This window comes from Hemiscyllium ocellatum, chromosome 7, assembly GCF_020745735.1.
Source record: "Hemiscyllium ocellatum isolate sHemOce1 chromosome 7, sHemOce1.pat.X.cur, whole genome shotgun sequence".
In the NCBI taxonomy this organism is placed as follows: Eukaryota; Metazoa; Chordata; class Chondrichthyes; order Orectolobiformes; family Hemiscylliidae; genus Hemiscyllium; species Hemiscyllium ocellatum.
Window position 1 is genome coordinate 78,801,115 of NC_083407.1, and position 22,998 is coordinate 78,824,112.

Genomic DNA, 22,998 nt, shown 5'->3' on the forward strand with positions numbered 1-22,998 from the left:
TTCCACGGAGAGGAAAAAGTGGATACAGTTACAACACTTAAAAAATAGGTACACAAATAGGAAAGGTTTAGAGATCCATTGGACTAATTTAGTTTGGGAAACTTGGTCGGCATGATTGAGTTAGAATGGTCTGTTTCTGTGCTGCATGATTCTATGAGAGGTAGAGGGAGTTGTTAATAAAGCACAGTATTCTTAGCTTCATGAATACTGTACCAGCATAAGTTACAGGCACAAGACCCACCCATCTGATGAAGATAAAAATCACACAACACCGGTTATATTCCAACAGGTTTACTTGAAAGCACTAGCTTTCAGATCACTGCTCCTTTATTAGGTGGTTAAGGAGTATAAGATCATAAGACACAGAATTTATACCAAAAGTCAACAGTGATACATTGAGCAAACCTGAAATTGTTAAGTCTTTCATCTTTAAAGTTATTGCGAGAAGGTGACTTAAAACAAGTTTTGGGATTTATGAACCAAAACCTACATTCTCAAAGATGAAAGACTTTACAATCCAGATTTGTACAATATATCACTGTATGACTGTAATCTTTTACTTTGAATTCTGTGTCTTATGATCTTATACTCCACTAGCTATCTGTTGAAGGAGCAGCGCTCCGAGAGCTGGTGTTTGCAACTAAACCTGTTGGATTATGAGCTGATGTTCTGTGAGTTTTAACTTTACCCAAACCAGCGTAACACCAGCTCCTCCACATCGCCCCTATGACGTCACACGCAACAAGCCCCGCCTTTCGAATGGCTCCTGTGAACAGAGCCCACCCCTCTGATGTCACACGCAACAAACAAGCCCCGCCCCTCCAGTGGGCGGTCTGAGCCCGCCACTTGTCGTCACGCCTCCCAAGCCCCGCCCTCTGCCCCCAGACCACGTGGTGGTAAGGTCAGGGAAGATGGTGGAAAAGACCGTTCGGGATGACGTGCGCGTGATCCGCACCGGCGGCAGCAAAATCAACTACAGGCGGCCGCTCTTCTCGGTCGACAACAGGTGAGTGCCATCTGATGCTGCGACTGCCGGGGAGCCCGGCTACTAGCAGCCACGTGGCTGCCTGCCTGCCTGCTCTGGGATGTCGCAGGCTCGGGTACATTCTCATGGTACCCGGTGAGGCTGCAGTGAGTTGCTATGGAGGGAGTGAGGGCCTAGTCCTGGCTCTCGCTGTCTCTCTCTCTCTTAGTCCTGGAACTGGGACAGTCGCCCACCATCTGTGAAGCAGGCTGGGAGGCTTTGCTGCATACGCCGCCAGTGAGTGCACCACTGGAGCCTGGTGTTCCTTGGTTGTAACGTTCTCGTCGGGATGCTGAAGGTGTACTCCTGACAGTTTCTCCCCAATATCCTCTTGTTTATTATTGTGCCTTCATGTGTTGTACTTGTATCTTCAATCACACGGGTTAACCTGTAACTAATAAAATGGAGACTCCGTCCCTCTTTAAAGTCACGAAAAGGCGAGGAGATTCACTCGTTTGGTAACTCGTCTTTGGGATGTGCCAGGAGGGAGGGTGGGTTGTTGGGGAGCGCGGATCTGACTAGGTAGTCAGGTCCATGCCCCCCAACAACCCACCCTCCTGTCCTGGCATCTTCCCCTGCCACTGCAGGAATTGCAAAACCTGTGCTCAAACCACCTCCCTCACTTCATCCAAGGCCCTAAAGGAGCCTTCTACATCCATCAAAATTTTACCTGCACATCCACCAATGTCGTTTATTGTATCTGTTGCTCCCGATGTGGTCTCCTGTACATTGGGGAGACCGGATGCCTCCTCGCAGAGCGCTTCAGGGAACATCTCTGGGACACCTGCACCAATCAACCCAACTGCCCCGTGGCCCAACATTTCAACTCCCCTTTCCACTCTGCCGAGGATATGCAGGTCCTGGGCCGCCTCCACCACTGCTCACTCACCACCCAATGCCTGGAGGAAGAACGCCTCATCTTCCGCCTTGGAACATATCAACCCCAGGGCATCAATGTGAACTTCACCAGTTTCCTCATTTCCCCTCTTTCTTCTCCTCACTCTCCCCCTGCCCCCCAAGGTAGGAGTCTTCAGATTACCCATACTGCTGTGTGACAGGTAGGAAGATAATGCTCATCTTGAGAGAGTACTTAAAGAATTTTAGGGGTATGAGTCTAGTTTTGGGAAAAGTGGACCATGTATAACTAGGAAGGATTGCACCTCAGTGGCGTTGGATCAAGGATTTGGAATGATTGGAACCTGACAACAGTTTATTCAAGGAAAATAGCGGGAAATATTAGGCAGAAAATTGATAAGTGAGAATGAAAGGCGGAGAGGAAACAAAGTCTAGAAAATAGACAACAAATGAGTTATTCTTCATTGTTAATGGTACACATAATGCAGTGACTCTAGTGATTAACATGGTATGCTGACGATGACCCTCAAGATCTGGCTGTTAATGAAATGTGGCTTAAACTAGGGTGTGAATGGTAACAATATTCCTGTTACAGGAATTTGGTATGGGGTAGATAGGAAGAATAATCAAAGTTACATTATTGGTTAAGAAAATAATATGCCCAGTGGTTGAACTGAAGATAAAAAATGGGGTAATTACATTGCTTGAGAATATGTTAGAGACCCTCAGAGGTGAAGGAGGATAAGAGATAATATGTAAACACATTAAGAATATCTCAAAGGGCAATAATTAGGAGGATTTCAGCTACTCTAATATCGTGTGGGATGAATTCAATACAAAAAGTGTAGAAATGCAAAATTCTTACAATGCTTTTCAGATAACCTTTTTTAAAAGCAGAATGGAACTTATTTTCTTAATCTTTTCTGTTTCAGTTTTCAAAGTAGTTCTCAGAAACTTAATATTCATTCTGCAGATATTTGTTGTGTGCATCAGGCGATTTTGTGAAAGTATATAGTACAGCTACAGAGGAATGTGTACGTGTTCTGCAAGGCCATAAGAATCTTGTCACAGGCATTCAGCTTAATCCCAGAAATCATTTGCAGGTAAGTCAGTTTTGTTTTAGAGTTAATCTTTGGCCACAACAGAGCTTTACTACAGTGTAACATTTATAGCACAATCAATGCAGCGCGGTACATAAGTGAGTTTTGTGTAGAAGATACTGGAGACTGATTTGATGTGTTGGTGGCTGTGTTGTCACTATTAGCAAATGGAACACATCCCAACTGACTTAATACACTTGTAAACGTTCTTCTGAATGGAAGTGACACAATTAGTTTTCAAGTCAGTCATATAGCATGGAAACAGACCCTTCGGTCCAACCAGTCCATGCTGACTATAATCCCAAACTAAACTAGTTCCATGTGCCTGGCCCAGACCTATATCCCTCCAAACCTTTCCTATGTCTTTTAAACATTGTAATTGTGCCCACATCCTCCAATTCTCCTGGATGTTCATTCCACACGTGAAACACCCTCTATAAGAAAAAAAAAGCCCCTTTTTTTCAAATCTTTCTCTCTTTGAAAATGTGCCCCCGATCTTGAAATCCCCCATCTCAAGAAAAGGGCACCTACCATTAAAACTTTCTATATCCCTCATACTTTTAAACACTTCTAAAAGGTCATCTCTAAACCTCCTATGCTCCAGTAAAAACAACTCCCAGCCTATCCAGCCATTCCTTGTAATTCAAACGTACTATACCTGGCAGCATCCTGATAAATCTCTTCAGAGCCCTCTCCAACTTAATACTCTTACAACTGGATGACAAAACTGGACGCAGTACTCCAGAAGAGGCCTCAACAGTGTCCTGTACAATCTCAATGACTTCCCAACTCCTATGCTTGGAGGATTGAGCGATGAAGGCAATTGTGCTGAACACATTTTTAACCACCCCATCTACTGAACTTCAAAAACGTAAATGCCCAAATCCCCCCAGTTCTATAGCACAACCCAAGGCCCTACTATTAACTGTAGAAGTCCTACCCTGTTTATTGTACCAAAATGTGACACCTTGCATTTGTTTAGATTGAACTCCCATGTGCCATTTTACAGCCATTGACCCATTTGACCACGACCCCATTATAATCGTAAACTATCTTTGCTGTCTACTGTGTCATCGGTTTTGATGTCGTCCGCAATCATATTAACCATGCTTTCCATATTCTCATCCAAATCATTTATATAAATGACAAGGAAGGACCAGAACCGATCCCTGTGGAATATTTCTGGTGATACAGAACTTTTATTTTCCTCTCTAGTCAAACAATATGATTAGAACAAAAATAGTCTGGCTGAAAGATCTGACAGCATTTAAAATTCTGTGCATGTATCTAAAGTCTAAGGTGAAACAAATGTGTCCTCTCTTGCCTGTAGATTGGGGTAGTGAATAAGACTATTAAATAAAGGAGCAGAATTAGCTCATTGAGTCTGCTCCTCCATTTGACCATGGCTGATCTGTTTCTCAACCCATCCTTCTCATGAAGAGTCGCCAGACTTGAAACATTAACTCTGACTCCTTTCCTTAAATGCTGCCAGACCTCCTGAGTTTCACCAGCACTCTGTTTTTGTTCCATTCATGACTTATTAGCTATAACTGATGGAAAGCAGTGGTATTGCTTTTTTTTCTATCAGGCAGAAAAGGGGATCCTGTCTTCCATATAATGAAAGTTTTCATAAAATATTGGACCATCACAGCTATTGATGTGGTTTGTTTTTCTTTGTTACGTGGAGAAAGATTCCTTATCTGGCATTGCTGAGAACCTAAATAATAACTGTTATTTGATTATAATATGGACCAGGGCAAACCCCTTTAAAATATATTAAGATAACTTAGACCCTAACTTTTTCCTATTTTAAAGGTAAATGTAAGGCATTGCATTCCAGATGCAATTCAATTGGTCAAACTACTTTAAGCAAAACACAATTTATTTTTACACGACAGTTTAAAAAAGACAAAAAGAATTGGCTTAACTGTAACTCTATCAAAATGTGTGACAAAATAATGTATTCACTGTTCCAATATAATAACATCCCATAAATACAATCTTGGCACAAGCAAATTCAGTAAAATAGATTGTCTCACATGCAATTCTAGCAACAGGAAGAGAAACCCAACTTTTAGCTTTAACAGAGATGAGATTAAGAACTTCCACATCTATTTTCAAGACCGCAGCAACTGCAGAAAGCTGAAACTAAAAATCCCAGTTCTGTGGCAGCTTGACCCCATCAATTCAGGCTGTTTCCATTGTTCCAGCTGAAAAAATCCAAGAGTTCACAAGATATCTACTTATGGGGTTTGAGCAGACTGTCAGACCTCTGTCTCATCTTAAAACCAGGACAAAATGCACCTCTTGAAGCCATAGTATCATCACAGTTAAAATTTGCATAATAGTTTAATAACATATGAAGCCTATGCAGTTTAACTTATGTGAAGAATAACTTCAATGAAATGTCTTTTTCAAATGGTTAATGATGATTTGGTTATTTGTTTATAGTTGTATTCTACATCATTGGATGGCACAATTAGACTTTGGGACTTCACAGATGGAATCTTAATAAAAGTAAGTGGTGGTGTACTTTAAACTGCAGCATAAAGAATTTTAATGTTTTTTAAAATATGCATTAACCATAATTTTCCTCTATAGACCTTTGTTGTGGACTTTAAACTGCTTGCCCTGTACACATCTGCTGCTGACGAAAAGTCCATCTTTGCTATTGTTCCAAAAGATGATACTGAAATCTCAGGTAACTAAAAAAAAGTTTACAAATCAGTTTTGAAATCTGATTTAATAAGCCTTCTGCTTTGCCAACATTGCATTGTTTGTGCACTTAAATAGAAAACAAGTATGAATATTTAACACTCAAAGCTGTTTAATGCTAATATAATCAACTGTATTTTAATATCCAGTGCTCTATTCTCTAAGCATATTGACCTTTAAGCATTGGTCATATATCCTTTTTGTTTTGTAACATAATCTTTGTAGGAGTTTGACATGAACAGGCAACCTAGCTGAGTTTTAAGCTCTTTGATCTGCATGTAAGTATTATTCAAGCTGAAACGTACCTGGCCAACTCACATTATCCTGGATAGGCAACATATTTCAAAAATTTGAACAACTCTCCCAGATAAAGAAAGCTATTTTACTCTGGAAATATGCAATGACAAGACAAATGATGATCCTGTATAATAGTTCTGTCATTCCCAAAATAACATTCTGCCTACCACATAATTAAACAGCACCATATATGAATTTCAGTCTCAGTATGATGCCAGGTATGTAGTCTGTACTTAGTGAGTTTTGAGAAGATTTGTAGCTCAGGTTGAGGTTCTGGATATAGGTTTGCTTGCTGAGCTGGAAGATTCATTTCCAGACATTGTCACCCTACTAGGTAACATCCTCAATGGACCTCCAGGCGAAGCAGTGCTGATGATTTCTGCTTTCTGTTTAGAAATTTGGGTTTCTTTAGGATGGTGATGTCACTTTCTATGCAGATGTCATTTCCTGTTCTTTTTCTCAGGGGGTGGTAAATGGGGCCCAGATAGATGTGTTTGTTGATAGAGTTCCGGTTGGAATGCCACGCTTCTAGAAATTCTCGTGCATGTCTCTGTTTGGCTTGTCCTAGGTTGGAAGTATTGTCCCAATCGAAATGGTGTCCTTCCTTATCTGTATGTAAGGATACTAGTGAGAGAGGGTCACGTCGTTTTGTGGCTAGTTGATGTTCATGTATTCTGGTGACTAGTTTTCTATCTGTTGGTCCAATATAGTGTTTATTACAGTTCTTGCACGGTATTAGGACAAGCCAAACAGAGACACGCACGAGAATTCCTAGAAGCATGACATTCCAACTGGAACTCTATTAACAAACTCATCACGTTACACCCCATCTACTACCCCCTGAGAAAACGAACAGGAAATGACATCAGAGGAAATGACATCACCAACCCAAAGAAACCCAAACACATAAATAGAAAGCAGAAATCATCAGCAGTGCTTCACCCGGAGGCTTACTGAAGATGTTACCGAGACAAAACATCTGGAAATGAACCTTCCAGTTCAGCAAGCAAACCTACATCCAGATGTAGTCTGTATGTGCCAATGCTTAACTTATGGAATTAAACTTTTTTTTGGCTATTCGTAATAAGTTGAATACAGATCATACTCAACCAGCCCACTTTGCATAACCTAAAGCAAGATTGTTAGTTGCGATTCCACAGCTGAGCAGCACTTTTTGAGCAATCCTGTAAGTGCTAATAGCTGCACCAGAACCAATTTAAGATAATCCGTCCAGTTCATGTTGCAGCAGACATGTGAAAGTGCACTGATTCTCAAGCCCTGTTTGCTCTGGGATGTTATGATAGTTAATGATTTAAAGAAAGTCTGCAAAGTTTCTGTCTGATAAAATCAGGTTAACTGAAAACACTAACCAGGTTCCTCTATTTAACTAGACTAATGTTCACTACACACGAGTAAGTTTTAGCCACAGGTAAACAAAGCTATGAAATATCGACATGTAACTAAAAATCAAATGAAAAATAAAATCATATTCTGGATGGAGGGAAAACAACCAGGGAAAGATAAATTATTTCAATTGTTTGAACTTTTACATTTTTAGTATGAGTACAAAATGAGAAGCTTTGGTAATCTGTTTGTTTTCAGTAGTATTCAGGTCCTGTACTACCAAAGGCTGTATGTAATTATTAATTTAGCAATCATTTTCAATTGGTCTTTTTTCTCTAACCAAGTGTAATATTGGATTTTCATTCTGTTTGCACTTTAGGTTTTGGTAGTCATTGGAATGCTTTTAAATTACATCATGGAAGTAAAATTTGAGGGTCATTGTTAAATGTTGTACTTGTTCATATGTAAATTGTGGCCATGCTTTGCGATTTCTGCTGTTCTCCAGAGAATTTTCAGTTGGTGTCCATCAATCTGCCAAAGTCAACCGATCAAGAGGTTGCAGTTAAAGACGTAACTGTCGTTTTGGATGATGTACATCAGTCACCGAAATCAATAGCTTTTGGCAGAGAGGTAGGACTCCTCGTTTAACCAGCTGTAAATTAAAAATCATTGTAAACAGAACAGAATTTACTGTCTTACACTTGATTTTTAAAAAATAATTTTAACTTATCTCAATTATGTTGATTAATGAAACAAGATTATGGATTACAATAAACCTTTCCTGACAGGGAAAAGTGCAAACATAATTTAATGTCCAGTTGTGTCCTTGTTTAATGACGCATGATATTTATAGCTAGAGAAATAAAGTTTTATTCAATGAGAGATTAACCTGTCGCCAAAGTACTAGCTGACTGTCTATGGAGTGAGAGGGATGTTCTTTCTGTAACTATTACATTGTAGAAAATAGCTGTTACTGGTAATTTATGTATCCAAATTTTTATTCAGAGATAAAAGTTACATGATGAGGAAGTTAACCTTTTTGAATGAATTAATTAAGTTTTAAAATAGAAATATTCAAAGAGATGTACAGCATGGAATCAGGCCCTTTGGTCCAACACGTCCATGCCAAACAGATATTCTACATTAATCTAGTCCCACCAAACCTTTCCTATTTATTTACCCATACAGATGCCTTTTAAATGTTGTAATTGTACCAGCTTCAACCACTACCTCCAGCAGCTCATTCCATATACGTACCACCCTCTGTGTGAAAAAGTTGCCCCATATGTCCCTTTTAAATCTTTCCCCTCTAACTTTAAACTTATGCCCTCGAGTTTTGGCCTTCATTACCCAAGGGAAAAGGCTTTGACTACCTTTATCCATGCCCTTCATGATTTTATAAATCCAAGGTCACTCTCTCATCCTCCAATGCTCTATTCAATCTCTCCCTATAGCTCAAACCCAACAACTCCGATAACATCCTTGTAGATCTTTTCTGAATCCTTGCAGGTTTCACAACATCTTTCCTATAGCAGCCATGCATCTCTCAACTTCATGTATTTTATACTCCTTTGGTCAGTTTAAATGACATCAGAATGCAAAATGTTTTTTTTATTTTCTCCAAAACAATTGTTTTCTATTAACAGGGTCAGTTTGTTGCTTCAGTCAAATCTCTTGAACTTCGTGTGCTTCTCTTTAAAAGGAGAAAGTACTACAGGTTGGAAACTTTCATTTTTCTTCTGCATTCTCTGTTTGAAGAAACAATCTATTTACAACCTAGGCAACAGAAGAATAATCTTATGCTGATTTACATTTTAAGGTTTCCCTTGAGTAGCAAAGATCGGAAAGGAGCTAACAATGTGTTTACGTGTGTAGCCTGTCATCCAAAGGAAGACTGTATAGCAACAGGCCACAAAGATGGTAAAATTCGGCTCTGGTATGGTATTTAGTTATCTTAATTTTGGTGTTATAGTAGTTTATGTGCTGTCCCCTCCCCCCTGTCCCCTATGCAGGGGATAGGTTCCAAGACCTATCGCGGAGGCCCGAAACCACGGTGTGAACCCATTCATTTAAATGGGAAATGTGCCTTCCCAGCAGCCCTGGTCCCTGGTTCTGAAACATTCCCTATAATGTTTTCGGTTAATGTAATGGGTAACTGAAACTGCAGAAACTGGACCCACTGATGTGGAGTTCGTCCTGTATTTTTCAAAATGCCTGTTGGAATTCATTCTCTCTCTTCCTCCTTATTATAGTTTACAAACTGATGATAAAAGCTTTTCATTCTTTCATTATTTTGTAACTGCTAAAATGCAGGCTTTAATAATCCCATTCTGATGGAATTCCCATGTATGTAATTCTGTTCGACATGTTCAACAGTAAAAACTGCAAAGATCTACATAACAATGGGATGCTCCATTACTTTCAATGCGAGAAAGGAGTGTTTAGGGACTAAGACCGTTGCTAAAATGTCATGACTTGTTTTAAGAATTGTTTCAGGAATCAGTATATTAAACAGCATTTGACATTGAAGCATAAACGTAGAAAAAAAATGCAAAATGTTTTTCAATCTGCAGCCTTGACTGAAATGTGTTAGCAATTAGCAATCTCCATGAGCATGTTCTGGTCTATTTAATATGCTGTTCCATAAAAGCAGCTGGTCATTCAGAATGTTTCAAAGCATAAAAATTGAATTAAAGTGGGAACTCATACAATTATGAAGTTTTCCAAGTGTTTCATGTATAAGAATACTTTTTGTACATTTTTAATATTGAATTATTCCCATCACACAATGTAATTGAGCATTTTTATTTTTCTTTGAAAGGAAAATAGACTCTTTTGAAAAGTGAAAAGTTCCTAGGGTTGATGTGAATTTTCAATTTTCTAGGAGGAACATCAGTAACAAACAGGAGTATACCTATTCAACCCAACACTGGCATCACAATGTAGTCAATGATCTGATCTTCTCAGCAGAAGGTAGGGAAATATGTTCAAATTTCTAACTTGACCAGCCTTTAAGTGGGAGACATTTTTTTTTCTTCTTACATTATCATAGTACACAAGTTTCTGAAGATTTTTAATTTGTATGGAAATTAAAATTTTAATACTATACATATTAAAATTTTGATGATTTTTCATTTTCTGAAGAGAATGAATTAGGAATTTGTCATCTTCATTTCGTGACAAGAAGGTCATTGCTGATTGTCAGCAGACCAGTCCAGTCAATTCTGTCCACCTGCTCTCTCCCTACCGCATTGCAAGTTTCATTCCATCAAATGACTACTGAATATATTTTTAAAATCAATGTCTCTGCTTCCACCGACATTGCATTTTTAAAAAAAATTCATCATTTTTCCTCTGTCCAAAATTTTAAACCTATCAGCTAATAGGAATAAGCTTTTTATTTTGTTTACCTCTAAACTTACCGAAGTATCGTACAGCACTGTCACATATTTCATCAAACTCCTGGCTCCAAGATGAGCATAGTTCCATCAAACTAAACTTGTGGTAAAATTTTCCTCCTACCTGAAACCATTCTGAGAAATGTCTTCTGCATCCTTTTTTAAGTTATTTCATGGAGTGTGGGCATCTTCTGCAAGGCTAGATTTTGTTGCCTATTCCTAATTAGCTTTGAGCTTAGTTGCTGACTAGCAATTAAAAGGACAGTTAAGATTCAACCAAACTTTTGAGAATTTTAAGTCAAGTTGGCAGTGATTGTGTTCTTTGCATCGTAGAGCATCTTTTTAGGCTGAGAATTTTTTAATTGAGATTTTATGGTGACAACTATTTGTGCAAGACTAGAAAAATATTCTTGGCTGATTCATTTTACTGTGGCTTTTTAACAGGCACTAGTTTACTCTCTGGAGGAGTGGAGTCTGTACTGGTTCAATGGCGGTATAAATCTGAAACAAAGAAAGAGTTTCTGCCTCGACTTGGAGGAGCGATTGAACATATTGCAACCTCACCTGATGGTGTCTTGCATTGCACATCTCACAGTGATAATAGTAAGAGTTAGAAACTTATTAGAGTCACTGTATTTCAGCAAAGTTTTTACTTTATAGTTCTATTGCTTATTTGGTTAATTCTATTTAAAACTTTCAAAGGTTAGACTTTGCTAGCTTTTGAAATGGCAGGATCAGCATTTGATACCGATTTGTTTAATTCCGAAACATTTGTTAATCTAAATAATTGCATTTTAGTGATTAGCTTGATCTGCCATTCCTCCTCCATTGTTTTATTTCCCAAATATCTTGTACCCAAGGTTATTAAGCATCCAATATGGCCTTGCAAGTGGCTATTTGTGCTGTAGCTAATCAGTTTATTAATCACACTTTGTGCATTTAGACTCACGTATTTCAAACTTGTTCATCTTTTATCTTCTATGATCTTGTCTAATTTTGTAATGTTTCTAATTTGACTATCTGTCCCAATCCCCTGGGCATCCTGTTTCAACTTTTCGATATCACATCTTGGGATTTTTCTTTCAGAAATAATCACCATCCAAAGCAATTTGACTGTTTCTGCCATAATCCAAGGTTTAGTTAAAGGTATGTATCTGGCTGAGACTTGTTTGAACGAGCTATTTGTATCACCATTTCATTGGCACTCAGTTGTTTTCCATTTTTTATTTTGTTTCTTTTACAGGTCAGGAGGTTTTAACTGGTTTAATGCTTGATCCAAGAAGCAAAGCTCTGGTTCTAAATGGGAAACCAGGGCATTTGCAATTTTATTCACTCCAGAGTGACAAGCAGTTGTACAATGTAAGTGTGTGCAGTTATTTTCAATTTTGTCTATTCATATTTTAATGAAAAAAAATCATGCTTTAAGCTTTTTGTTGCTGCACTTGTCCCATAATGTAACAGAATCCCATGACTTGGGTTCCTGGTTTGCCATTGTAAGCTTAGGTTCTGATTTTAAAAAAACTGTAGTGTTTACGCATCAACTCATTGCATTTCAAAGTATTTCTTGAACTGATGCATTTTTCATCTATTTAAGGTGCATGAGGTTATCTAAGTCATCACGTGAAATACTTGTTACATTTATGATTGTCAGTATGTGTTTGGAAATTCTGGATAAGGTCTATTTTGTTGGTGTAGGGATCAATGTTTTAAAGCAGTTCATGTTGATAACATAATTGTGTGGTATAGGACAAATGAGACAGTTTTTTTTATTATTTTTCTTAACTGTTTGAGGTTTTGACCACTGATTAAATGTAATGCCTAGCTTTTAGAGCAATAATAAATTAGGGTATTCACAGTAATTTTAGGATTACCTGAATGGGTGGCCTTTGGTTAGTTTTGGTTAACAGTTTTTGTGTAGATTTCGAATCAGTTTCTTGAGTTGAGTTGTTCAGTTTCTATTCTTAGTATTTATTTATTGTGGTCATTTGATTTTTCTGTCTTTAATTCAACCTTTTATAATTCCTCTGTTATGAATTGAGGACTGCCATAGGTACCACATTTTGGGCATCAGGAGTTTCTTCTCTTGTAATTAACATACACCACCCAATCTTTACTTGCAAGACATACATTGTGGGGACTGGGTTTGTCCAAGTTGTAACAGTCAAGCCATTTTTTAATCTGGATGAATTCTCTATACTTTTTGACTGCTTAATCTTTTGTGAAGTAAATTGCATGTAAATAAGATCAGGCTGAGTTTAATTTGAAACAATGACCTAGAATTTGCTGACAAAGCAAAACATCATGTCATTGCTAGCATGTGGCAAATACTGCATGACTTGCGCTCATCACCAGTTGTTGGATAATTTGTGCCAATTCATCATTAGTCTTATGACAGCATCAGCTTGCCATTTAACCATACAATTATCAAGAAATTCTTATTAGTAAATTAAGCTCATCACAATGTTAGAATTGGTATTTAACTGCACAGAGACTTTCTTAATGATTAGATGATTAATCGTACGCTATAATTCAGTATATTCTAAACCAGAAAGGGATAAGTGAAACTGGAGTCGCATTTTTGATTGTCTTAAATATTCTAAAGAGGTTTTAAACATTTTCTCTTTCCTCTTCCTGTTCTCTTGCTTTTTCTCTTTAACTCAATGGTTTCTTCGTCATTTCTCTTGACAGTCAAATTAGGTTAACAATCAATTAGGAGATAGTGAGGACTGCAGATGCAGGCGAGTCAGATTCGATAAAGTGTGGCACTGGAAAAGGCACAGGAGGTCATGCAGCATCTGAAGAGCAAGAGAGTCCACATTTTGGGCATCAGGACCCTGATGAAGGGTTATGCCCAAAACATCAACTTTCTTGCCCATCAGATGCTGCCTGACCTGCTGTGCCTTTTCCAGCTCCACACTTTATCGATTCTTTCAATTAACTTCCTTCCCTATCGTTCCAAGTTTGTTTTTTGTTATCCTTAAAGCCCATTTCTTGAGATAAGCTGTTGGTCCTGTTGCTCACTAATTGTCCTATGTCTTGTTGAACTGTAGTTAGCTCAACCTCCTAGTAATTTATAGGTGCAAACAATGTTTGTGCTGAATGCTGAAGAAAAATGTCTTAACCAATAATGCTTTACAGCAGATTTTGGTGCGTTACACTGTTATGTTTGTACCACAGTAATGTGAACAAATAATGCAACACTGGCTACTAAATTTATTTTGTTCAATCAATCTAACTAAAATTCTGCATCAGTCTGGAAAAGAAATGCGTAAGCGATGCAACCCAAAAATGCAAGACTTTCTTTCTTAAACTAGGTGAGCAGTTTAAATATTTTTCAGCACTTCAAACATAGATATCACAGTGTTCTCTTCTAAAAGTTCTTGTGGTCCAATTGATTATTTAAAAATCCTGATCAGGAAAAGTTAATGTTCAGCATTCATTGGCTGTTTCTAAATATTAAAATAGTAGACATGATTAATTTAATAATACTTGAGTTAGGCCACTGTTGGAATATTGTTGGAAAGATGTTGAGAGACTTGAAAGGGTTCAGAAAAGCTTTTAGGAGAATGTGAGGACTGCAGATGCTGGAGATCAGAGCTGAAAATGTGTTGCTGGAAAAGCGCAGCAGGTTAGGCAGCATCCAAGGAGCAGGAGAATTGACGTTTCGGGCATGAGCCCTTCTTCAGGAATCAGGCTCATGTCCGAAACGTCGATTTTCCTTCCTTCTTGGATGCTGCCTGACCTGCGCTTTTCCAGCAACACATTTTCAGTTCAGAAAAGCTTTACAAGGATGTTGCCAGGTTTGGAGGATTTGAGCTATAGGGAGAGGTTGGATAGGCATGGGCTGTTTTCCTTGGAGGCTGAGGGGTGACCTTTTTATAGAGGTTTACAAAATTGAGGGGCATGGATAGGATAAATACAGTCTTTTCCCTGGGGTGGGGGAGTCCAGAACTAGGGGAAAAGTCTAGGGTGAGGGGAAAAACATGTATAAAAGAGACCTAAGGGGCAGCATTTTCAGAGTGTGCTCCATGTATGGAATGAGCTGCCAGAGGACGTGGTGGAGGCGAGTACAATTGCAACATTTTAAAAGGCATCTGGATGGATATATGAATAGGAAAGGTTTGCGGGGATATGGGCCAGGTGCTGGCAGATGGGACTAGATTGGGTTGGGATATCTAGTCGGCATGAACGGGTTGGACCGAAGGATCTGTTTCCATGCTGTACACTTCTATGATTGTATGACTGTAGCAAAGTTAGTTTTTTTTTAACCTGATGCCTATCTTGTCACTGGAGATGTCAATCTGATGTTCATAGCTAAAAGTTGTTCTTTAAATTAATTTTTTACAAAGGTTAAAAAGGGTGAGGTATTTAAACTTAAAAAGTGTAAATGCTTGCTGAAAGACTATTATCTGAGGCAAACACACTTGTTTGCTTTTTAATTCACATCATCAGGCTGACTTGAGAAATAGCTTCATTAAAGCAAGTATTAATTTGAAAGCACATTTTAAAAACCGTGTACCTAGAGTTAATCCTTGGAAGAATAGTGAAAAATTCTGTAATATAATTTTATTCTGCTTTTTCGTTTTGCTTGTTTTATTGATATTTTCCTCCTTTTTTGTTCAAAAGCAAAATACTATAAATACTGGCGATTTTAAATAAAAACCAAATATTGGAGAAACATAGCCAGTCTTGCAAATTTGTCAAAAGTGAAACATTTTGTTTCTGTTTTTTGTCTTTGTTTGTTTCACTTTTTCTTGCATGTTTTGCAGTTATTACCTGTCCCAATCCTTGTTTTACCTTACCAGTGGTTTTAGAATCTTTCTTGGGCTTTTGCAGTCACAATTAATGCTGCAATAGTTTTGGCTTTGTCAATTCTTTTGCACTCATGTTACCTTTCTCAACAATAAAGCTAAACTTAAATTATATACATCAGTGATACATTGCATGATGCAAATGATAGAGTGCAGATTCCTATGGAATGAAATGTAATGTTATTGGGACTAAACACCACCGATGACATAAGCTAATTGTTCTATTATTCATGTAATGAGTGTTCTTCAACATAATGACTATAAATATAAATAAGCAATAAATAATTCACACTCCATGACCATTTAGCAAAAACATTGTATGTTAGTGATAGAGAATGCTGGTAGTGTGAAATGACAAAGAACCTAACTGTTCATCCAAAAAGCCTTTTTTCTCACAGAAATAATCCCGGACATGTATCAATGCAGAAAGCTGGATTTTAGATACAGATAATTTATAAATTCCTAAATTTGTTCCTTTCTCATTTTTTCATGGGATATGGGCATCACTGGCAGGTTTCCTTCCTAAAGGACAACAGTGAACCATATGTACTTTATGTAAATCAATAATAGTTACATGATCACCATAAGGCTAGCTTTTAATTCTAGATATTAGTCAAACTTCTATAGCTGATGGAGTGGAAATTGAACGCATATCCCTAGAACGTTAGTTTGGGGTTCTATGTTTAGTCTAGTGTTATTACCATTACCCTATCACCTCCCTTGGACTAGTAATCCAAAACCTCAGACTAATGTTCTGGGGACATAGGTTGGAATGCCACCATGGCCAATGTTAACATTTTCTTCTGGCATGACACTTTATAAACCATATATTAGGTCATTTCTTTACCCTATATTATTAAACAGTCTTATTTTTGATATACAAATGGTGCTCAAAGTTGTGTGCAGCTATTATTAATATTACATGAATGTTGTGTGTATACCCAATCATTGAGTCATTTTTCCATGAAATTTTTCATTGAAGTAACTTCAAACGTGTCTTTCACACTTTGGCAATCAAACGCACAGCAATGGTTTTGTTGCAACGTTTTATGCTTTTGGTATTTTGAACAATTTCTTGGCACACCATGTTTTAATCTTCTTAGAACTATATGGAACATTAGTGGAATGTACAGAAACAAAAACAGTTGTTGCTGGAAATGCTCAAGAGGTCTGGCAGCATCTGTGAAGAGCATATTAGAAGTTGATGTTTTGAGTCTGGTGACCCTTCCTCAGAAGAATTGTCCAGGCCCCTCCAATTAGTTTTCAGAATTCTTTAGTTTCTAAATATTTAAAAAGCAGACGTGATTAATTTAGTAATATTTAGGTACAGCTAAATTTGCTTTATTTTGTTTCCATTTCACAGCTAGACATAGTACAAAAGGAATATATCCACCAATCAGGGCTAAACCAGACTCAGGTGGTCAAGGCAGTCTTTGACTGTCAGGGTACATGGTTGGTAACTGTGGAAGAAAGGAAGGAAGAAACAACTGACCTTGAGCAGCAAATGAAATTTTGGGCTTATATTGAGGAACAACAGAGGTGAGTTTTCCAAACCCAAATTCCATGCACAGAAATGAAATACATCAACTTATTTTTGAATCATCTTTAAATAGAGCCACACAAAGTTGGATTTAGAGCAATGAACCTCTTGTACCTTTTAGTTAAAATATTTGAATTATGTCAAGTGTTTTACTGACTTTTGAAATTTTTACTGTAGCTGTTGATTGTAGCAATATTTATTATAATGCTACATTACTAAAAGTATATAAATCATTTGTTACTTTCTCTTGTTAGGTGGAAAGTAGTCCTTGAAACCTCTGTCAGAGGGTGTGAATGTTTTGCTGTTTTTGTTAGAAGCGGTGCTTTTTTTCTTTATCAGCAACATTATTTGCTGCTTGAAGTATAACTCTTCATCCTGTATAGTTAAACTGGCTGTTATAAATGATTCAGAGTTTATTTGTAACCTCAAAAGAGATATGATGAGTGTTGTGTAATTAGTCTGCATCCATTCATTGCACAGCAGGCAGAATGTTAAATTCATGCCCACTTTTACCTGTGAAGTTCATTGTTAGCACATCAGCCGAAAACTTGATGTAAATACTTAAAAGCAGTTTTATACCTTAAGGGGAGGGGCATTGTATCTGTAAATGTAAGAAGCCATTTTTACACTGAAGTCTAGAAAATGGCTGAATGTGTCAGAGAGAGAACCTCCAGAAAGGGGTGTGATTGCACCAGCAACTTAATTTATAATTGCCCCCTTTAGATTGCATTGATTAATTCTGGTTAATGTACAAAGTTGATTGGAGTGTGGGCTTGCACATCAGACCACATTTCTAAATCTCATTTGATCATGAGTAACTAAAGAATAGTAGTGAATGGCCAGATTTGACCCCTGTATTTTGAAGAATCTTGGCTTATATGCACTTATACAATTTATAATCTAAAGGAGAGATTTTATTTATTTCTGCTACTGAACTTTAGCTTTTCTTTAGTAAGAATAAACTTTCTTAAGCAATTGCTAGATGGAACAGTTTGAAGGCGCTCCTTCATTGATTCCAGAGTTTTCACAGGAATCATGCTTGCTATAAATAGCTTTAATATGCAAGTAAAATGGAATACCAACAGGGTTAGAAATAGCATTCCAAATTCTGGTCTCTGCATTCTAAATTACCGTTCATCCACTGCTGACAGTCTCCAGTTTTCTAGATCCTATGTTCTAGAATTCTCTCTCTAACTTCCTGTACTTCAATTTCTTCTTCGAGATTTTTAAAATTTAACTCTTTGATTAAACTTTCAGTCATCTGACTAACTATCTGCCGATGTAAATTAGTGTCCTTGCTTTTTTTTACTAATTCTATTGTGAAAGGCCTTGGGCTGTTTCATTAAGGAGCTGTACAAATAAGTTGTGGTATTAAGATCCACTAAATATCTCTGATAGGGAAGTACTGCAATAAATTGAAATATATCAAATGTCATTTGCTGTGTAATTTTAATTAATAAAATTTATTTATTTCCTCATGACAGTTTTGCTCTTAATACCATGATAAATGCACCACATGAGAGCCACATCTCAGCACTTTGCTTTCAAAATTTGACTGGCTCTAGAAGTGGGCCAGCTACGTTGGTAACGGCTGGACTCGATTGCCAGTTCAAAGTCTGGATTCTTGGAGATGATTCAGATATATACAGTAAGTACTTAGCCATTTACAAGCAGCCATTTGAGATAGCTCCTCTTCACTTATAAAAATTTCTTTTGAGCTTTGAGTAATGTGCCAGATCAATAATTGAGGATAATTGAACATCAATCCTAAATTATTAAGAGACCTATTTATTTCTGTTTTCTCCCATTTATGGTGCTTTTGAATATCAAAACTAATTCGGGCAACTCGAAAATCGATATTTCCTGCTCAACAAAACGTAATAGCCCGTGAGGTTATTTCGCACGTGGTGTCTGCGTTAATTATCAGCAAACGCACTGAACTGATCCCACAATCAGCTAGTCCCACACTTCTACCCTATGTCGGTCTGCAAGTTTTCTTTCTTTGGTTAGTTAGCTAACATGTTCAGCGACAATTGAATAATCTTCCAACACACACTCAGGCAATACATTCAACATCTTCGTCTCTTATATTGAAAAATTTCCTTAGGTCATATTTTGGCTGCATTGGTATACAGAGTAACTTAGGTCCTTGAACTGCTACCAATGAAAACAGTTTATTCTGATGTTCTAAATCTTCCCCTTCTCTCCAAGAACTATATGACTGGGCCGTCATTCTTATATTTTCGTAAATCTTCTCTGCTCCCTCTCCAGTGCCTACACATCCTCCTTCAGTTGTGTCCTGAAAAAGGACACCTTGCTCTAGTTGAAGTTGAATCAGTGTTTTATAAAAGGTCAATATATCTTCCTTGTTTTTGTAACTTAGAGTTTTGTTCATAAACTGAGCATTTCAAATGCCTTACCTACCACTTTCTAAATCTGCCATGCTACCTTCATTGTTTGTATACATGTGCCCTCGGTTCCTGCGCCACTTTAGAATTGTATCCTTAATATTGTCTCTCCCAATTCTTCTTTCCAGAGTGTAACACTACACTTCTCTACAATAAATTCTGTCTATATCCGTTGAAGTCTATCACAGACTTCCTCACTATACACAATAGTTCCAAGCTTTAGATCATCTGCAAATGTTTAAACTATGTCCTTAGCATCAAAGCCTAGAAGCAGAGAAGAAAACTACAGTTCTATCACTGACTGTTGGTATACTCGACCCTATATATTATTCCAGTCCAAAAAAATTTGTTCATCACTACTGTTACTTCCATTTAGCCAACTTTGAATCCATGTTGCTATTGTCTCTTTTATTCAATGAGCTCTAACTTTGTAGCTAAGCCTATCACCTGGTAATTTTTTCAACTTTTTTGGAAGTCCATGTACACAACATCAACTACATTGCCTTCGTAAACCTCATCTAGTCACATAAGTTGTACATTATTTGATTTTAACAAATCCATCTGATTTTCTTTTCTTTACATTTGTGCAAGTGATTGCTTCCCAACAACAATTTTAAATTGCTTATAATCCTTGACTTATCCCTGTCCTGTTTTTGAAGGATGTAACATTTGAAACTCTTTATTAATTTGCACCATCCCATTTGGAAAACTCTCTGTTTTGACTTTGGTAATGTTTGCTTCCTTGCTGAAGATAAATGAATACATTGCACCTAGGACACAGCTTTGGCCACTGCTTCTGTACAGAAATCCCTATTTTTGGATCCTAATTGAACATAGAAAAGTACAGCACAGAACAGGCCCTTCAGCCTATGATATTGTGCTGAGATTATTCCTAATCTAAAATAAAATAACCTAACCTACGCACTCCTCAATTCACTGCTGTGCATGTCCAGCAGTCACTTAAATGTCACTGCGTCCACCACTACCACTGGCAAAGCATTCCATGCATTCTCAACTCTGCATAAAGAACCTACCTCTGACATCTCCTCTATACCTTCCTCCTAATATCTTAAAACTATGTGCCAATAAATCCTGCTTTGGGGAAATGACTCTGGCTATTGACTCTATCTATGCCTCTCATTACCTTGTATACTTCGATCAGGTCATCTGTGTTCCTTGTTCTCTCCTGACAAAAAATTCGAGCTTAGTCAACCTCTCTTCATAAAATAAGCCCTCCAGTCCAGGCAGCATCCTGGTAAACCTTCTTTACACCCTCTCCAAAGCCTCTGTATCTTTCCTATAGTAGGGCAAACAGGGCTAGACACCATTTTCCAAATGTGGTCTCACCAGGGACTGTAGACCTACAGCAAAACCTCGCGGCTGTTAAACTCAATCCCCCTGTTAATGAAAGCCAAAACACCATGTGCTTTCTTAACAACCCTGTCCACTTGGGTGGCAACTTTGAGGGATCTATGCACTTAAACACCAAGATCCCTCTGTTCCTCCACACTGCCAAGAATCCTGTCTTTAATCCTATATTCAGCAATCAAGTCTCTATGAACGCTGTACATCTTTATGACTTTGACCTTCCAAACTACATCACTTTGCATTTATCCAGGTTGAACTCCATCTGATATTTTTCAGCCCAGCTCAGCATCCTGTCTATGTTGCGCTGCAGCCTGCAATAGCACTCTATCATCAGCACCTCCAACCTTTGTGTCATTGGCAAATTTACTGACCTCAATCTCCTCATCCAAGTCATTTGTAAAAATGACAAAGTGCAGAGGCCCAAGGACAGAGCCCTGTGGGACACCACTCAACATTGACCTCCAGACAGAATGCTTTCCATCTATAACCACACTCTGCCTTCTCTCAGCCAACCAATTCTGAATCCAGACAGCCAAATCTCCCTGTATCCCATACTTCCAGACTTTATGAATGAGCCTACCACGGAGGACCTTATCAAATGCCTTGCTGAAGTCCAGATACACCACATCCATTGCTCAACCTTAGTCGACCTGTCTGATCACCTCTTCAAAGAATTCAGTAAGATTTGAGAGCCAGATCTACACCTCACAAAGCCACGCTGACTGCCTTTAATCACGCTATGCTTTTCCAAATAGTCATAAATCCTATCCCTCAGAATTCTTTCCAAAATCTTGCGGACCATAGACAAAACTGACTCTGTTATTGCTAGGGATTTCCCTACTCCCCTTGAAAAGTGGAACAACATTCACCTCCCTCCAATCCTCTAGTAAACTCCCGTGGAAAGTGAAGAAGGAAAGATCTTTGCCAGCGGGTTAGCAACCTCCTTTCTCGCTTCCCAGAGCATCCTAGGATAAATCTGGTCTGGTCCTGGGGGCTTATCAATCTTAATGTTCGCCAAAATTTCCAGCACATCAACTTCTTCAACCTTGATCTGTTCAAGCCTGTGTCCTAGCTCCTCAAAGTTCTCATTCACAACAAGGTCCTTTCCTTGGTGAAAACTAAAGCAATAGCTCATTTAGGGCTTCCCCTATCTGCTCAGACTCCATGCACAAGTTCCCTACGTTATCCCTGACAGGCCCTACCTTCTCTCTGATCATTCTCTCATTCCTCACGTATGAGTAAAATGCCTTTGGGTATCCCTAATCCTTCCTGCCAAGCCTTTCTTGTGCCCCCCTCATGGCTCTCCTCAGTCCATTTCTGAGCTCCTTTCTAGTAAGCCTGTAATCCTCTAAAGCTGTGCTAGATCCTTGCTGCTTCCATCTTACATAAGCTGCCTCCTTCCTCTTGACAAGAAGCCCCTCTGTTCTCATCATCCAAGGTTCCTTAAACTTACCCCTCCTTGCCTGTCTCGGGAGCAAATTTGTGCATCACTCGCAACAACTGCTCCTTAAACAGTCTCCACATGTGCCCTTTCTGTGGAACAATTCTTCCCAATCTGTACTTCCCAACCCCTGTCTGATCGCATCATAATTTCCTTTCCCTAAGTAAAATATCTTCCCTTAGTAACTGCTCCTTTCCCTCTCCAAGGCTATGGTAAATGTGAGGCAGTTGTGGTCACTGTCACCAAAGTGTTCTCCCACCACGAGACCTGACACCTGTCCTGGCTCATTGCTGAGCACCAAATCCAAAGTGGCCTCTCCCCTCATTGGCTTGACCCTCCTTAACACACCTGACAAAAACGGCTCCATCCAACCCACCTGCACTAAGGTTCCAGTCAATATTGGGAAAGTTGAAATCACCCATAACAACAGCCCTGCTATATCTGCATTTTTCCAAAATCTACCAGCTTATGAGTTCTTCAATCTCCCTACTTTTACTAGAGGGTCTATAGAAAACACCCAATGAGGTGGCTGCTCCCTTGCTGTTCCTGACTTCCACCCATACTGACTCAGTAGACAAACCTTCCTCAACAACCTTTTGATTTTGTAGTTGTGATGCACTCTCTGATTAACAATGTTACAGCCCCTCCTCTTTCTTTACCCTCCCTATTCTTTTTAAATGTTCTAAATCCTGGAACA

General features: G+C 38.3%; 1 protein-coding gene across 1 annotated transcript in view; it reads left to right on the top strand.

The window, feature by feature from the left end:
- Window positions 1-904: 904 nt before the first annotated feature.
- The window catches only part of wdr75 (WD repeat domain 75), a 38,450-nt gene continuing 16,356 nt past the window's right edge, over window positions 905-22,998 (top strand). The window contains exons 1-13 of the mRNA XM_060827361.1: window positions 905-1,006; window positions 2,853-2,982; window positions 5,431-5,496; window positions 5,581-5,680; window positions 7,841-7,965; window positions 8,982-9,052; window positions 9,155-9,271; window positions 10,220-10,308; window positions 11,178-11,336; window positions 11,820-11,879; window positions 11,977-12,092; window positions 16,908-17,083; window positions 18,569-18,732. Of these exons, the coding sequence (XP_060683344.1) occupies window positions 912-1,006; window positions 2,853-2,982; window positions 5,431-5,496; window positions 5,581-5,680; window positions 7,841-7,965; window positions 8,982-9,052; window positions 9,155-9,271; window positions 10,220-10,308; window positions 11,178-11,336; window positions 11,820-11,879; window positions 11,977-12,092; window positions 16,908-17,083; window positions 18,569-18,732 (1,468 nt within the window). The 5' untranslated portion in view covers window positions 905-911. The remainder of the gene's footprint in view (window positions 1,007-2,852; window positions 2,983-5,430; window positions 5,497-5,580; window positions 5,681-7,840; window positions 7,966-8,981; window positions 9,053-9,154; window positions 9,272-10,219; window positions 10,309-11,177; window positions 11,337-11,819; window positions 11,880-11,976; window positions 12,093-16,907; window positions 17,084-18,568; window positions 18,733-22,998) is intronic.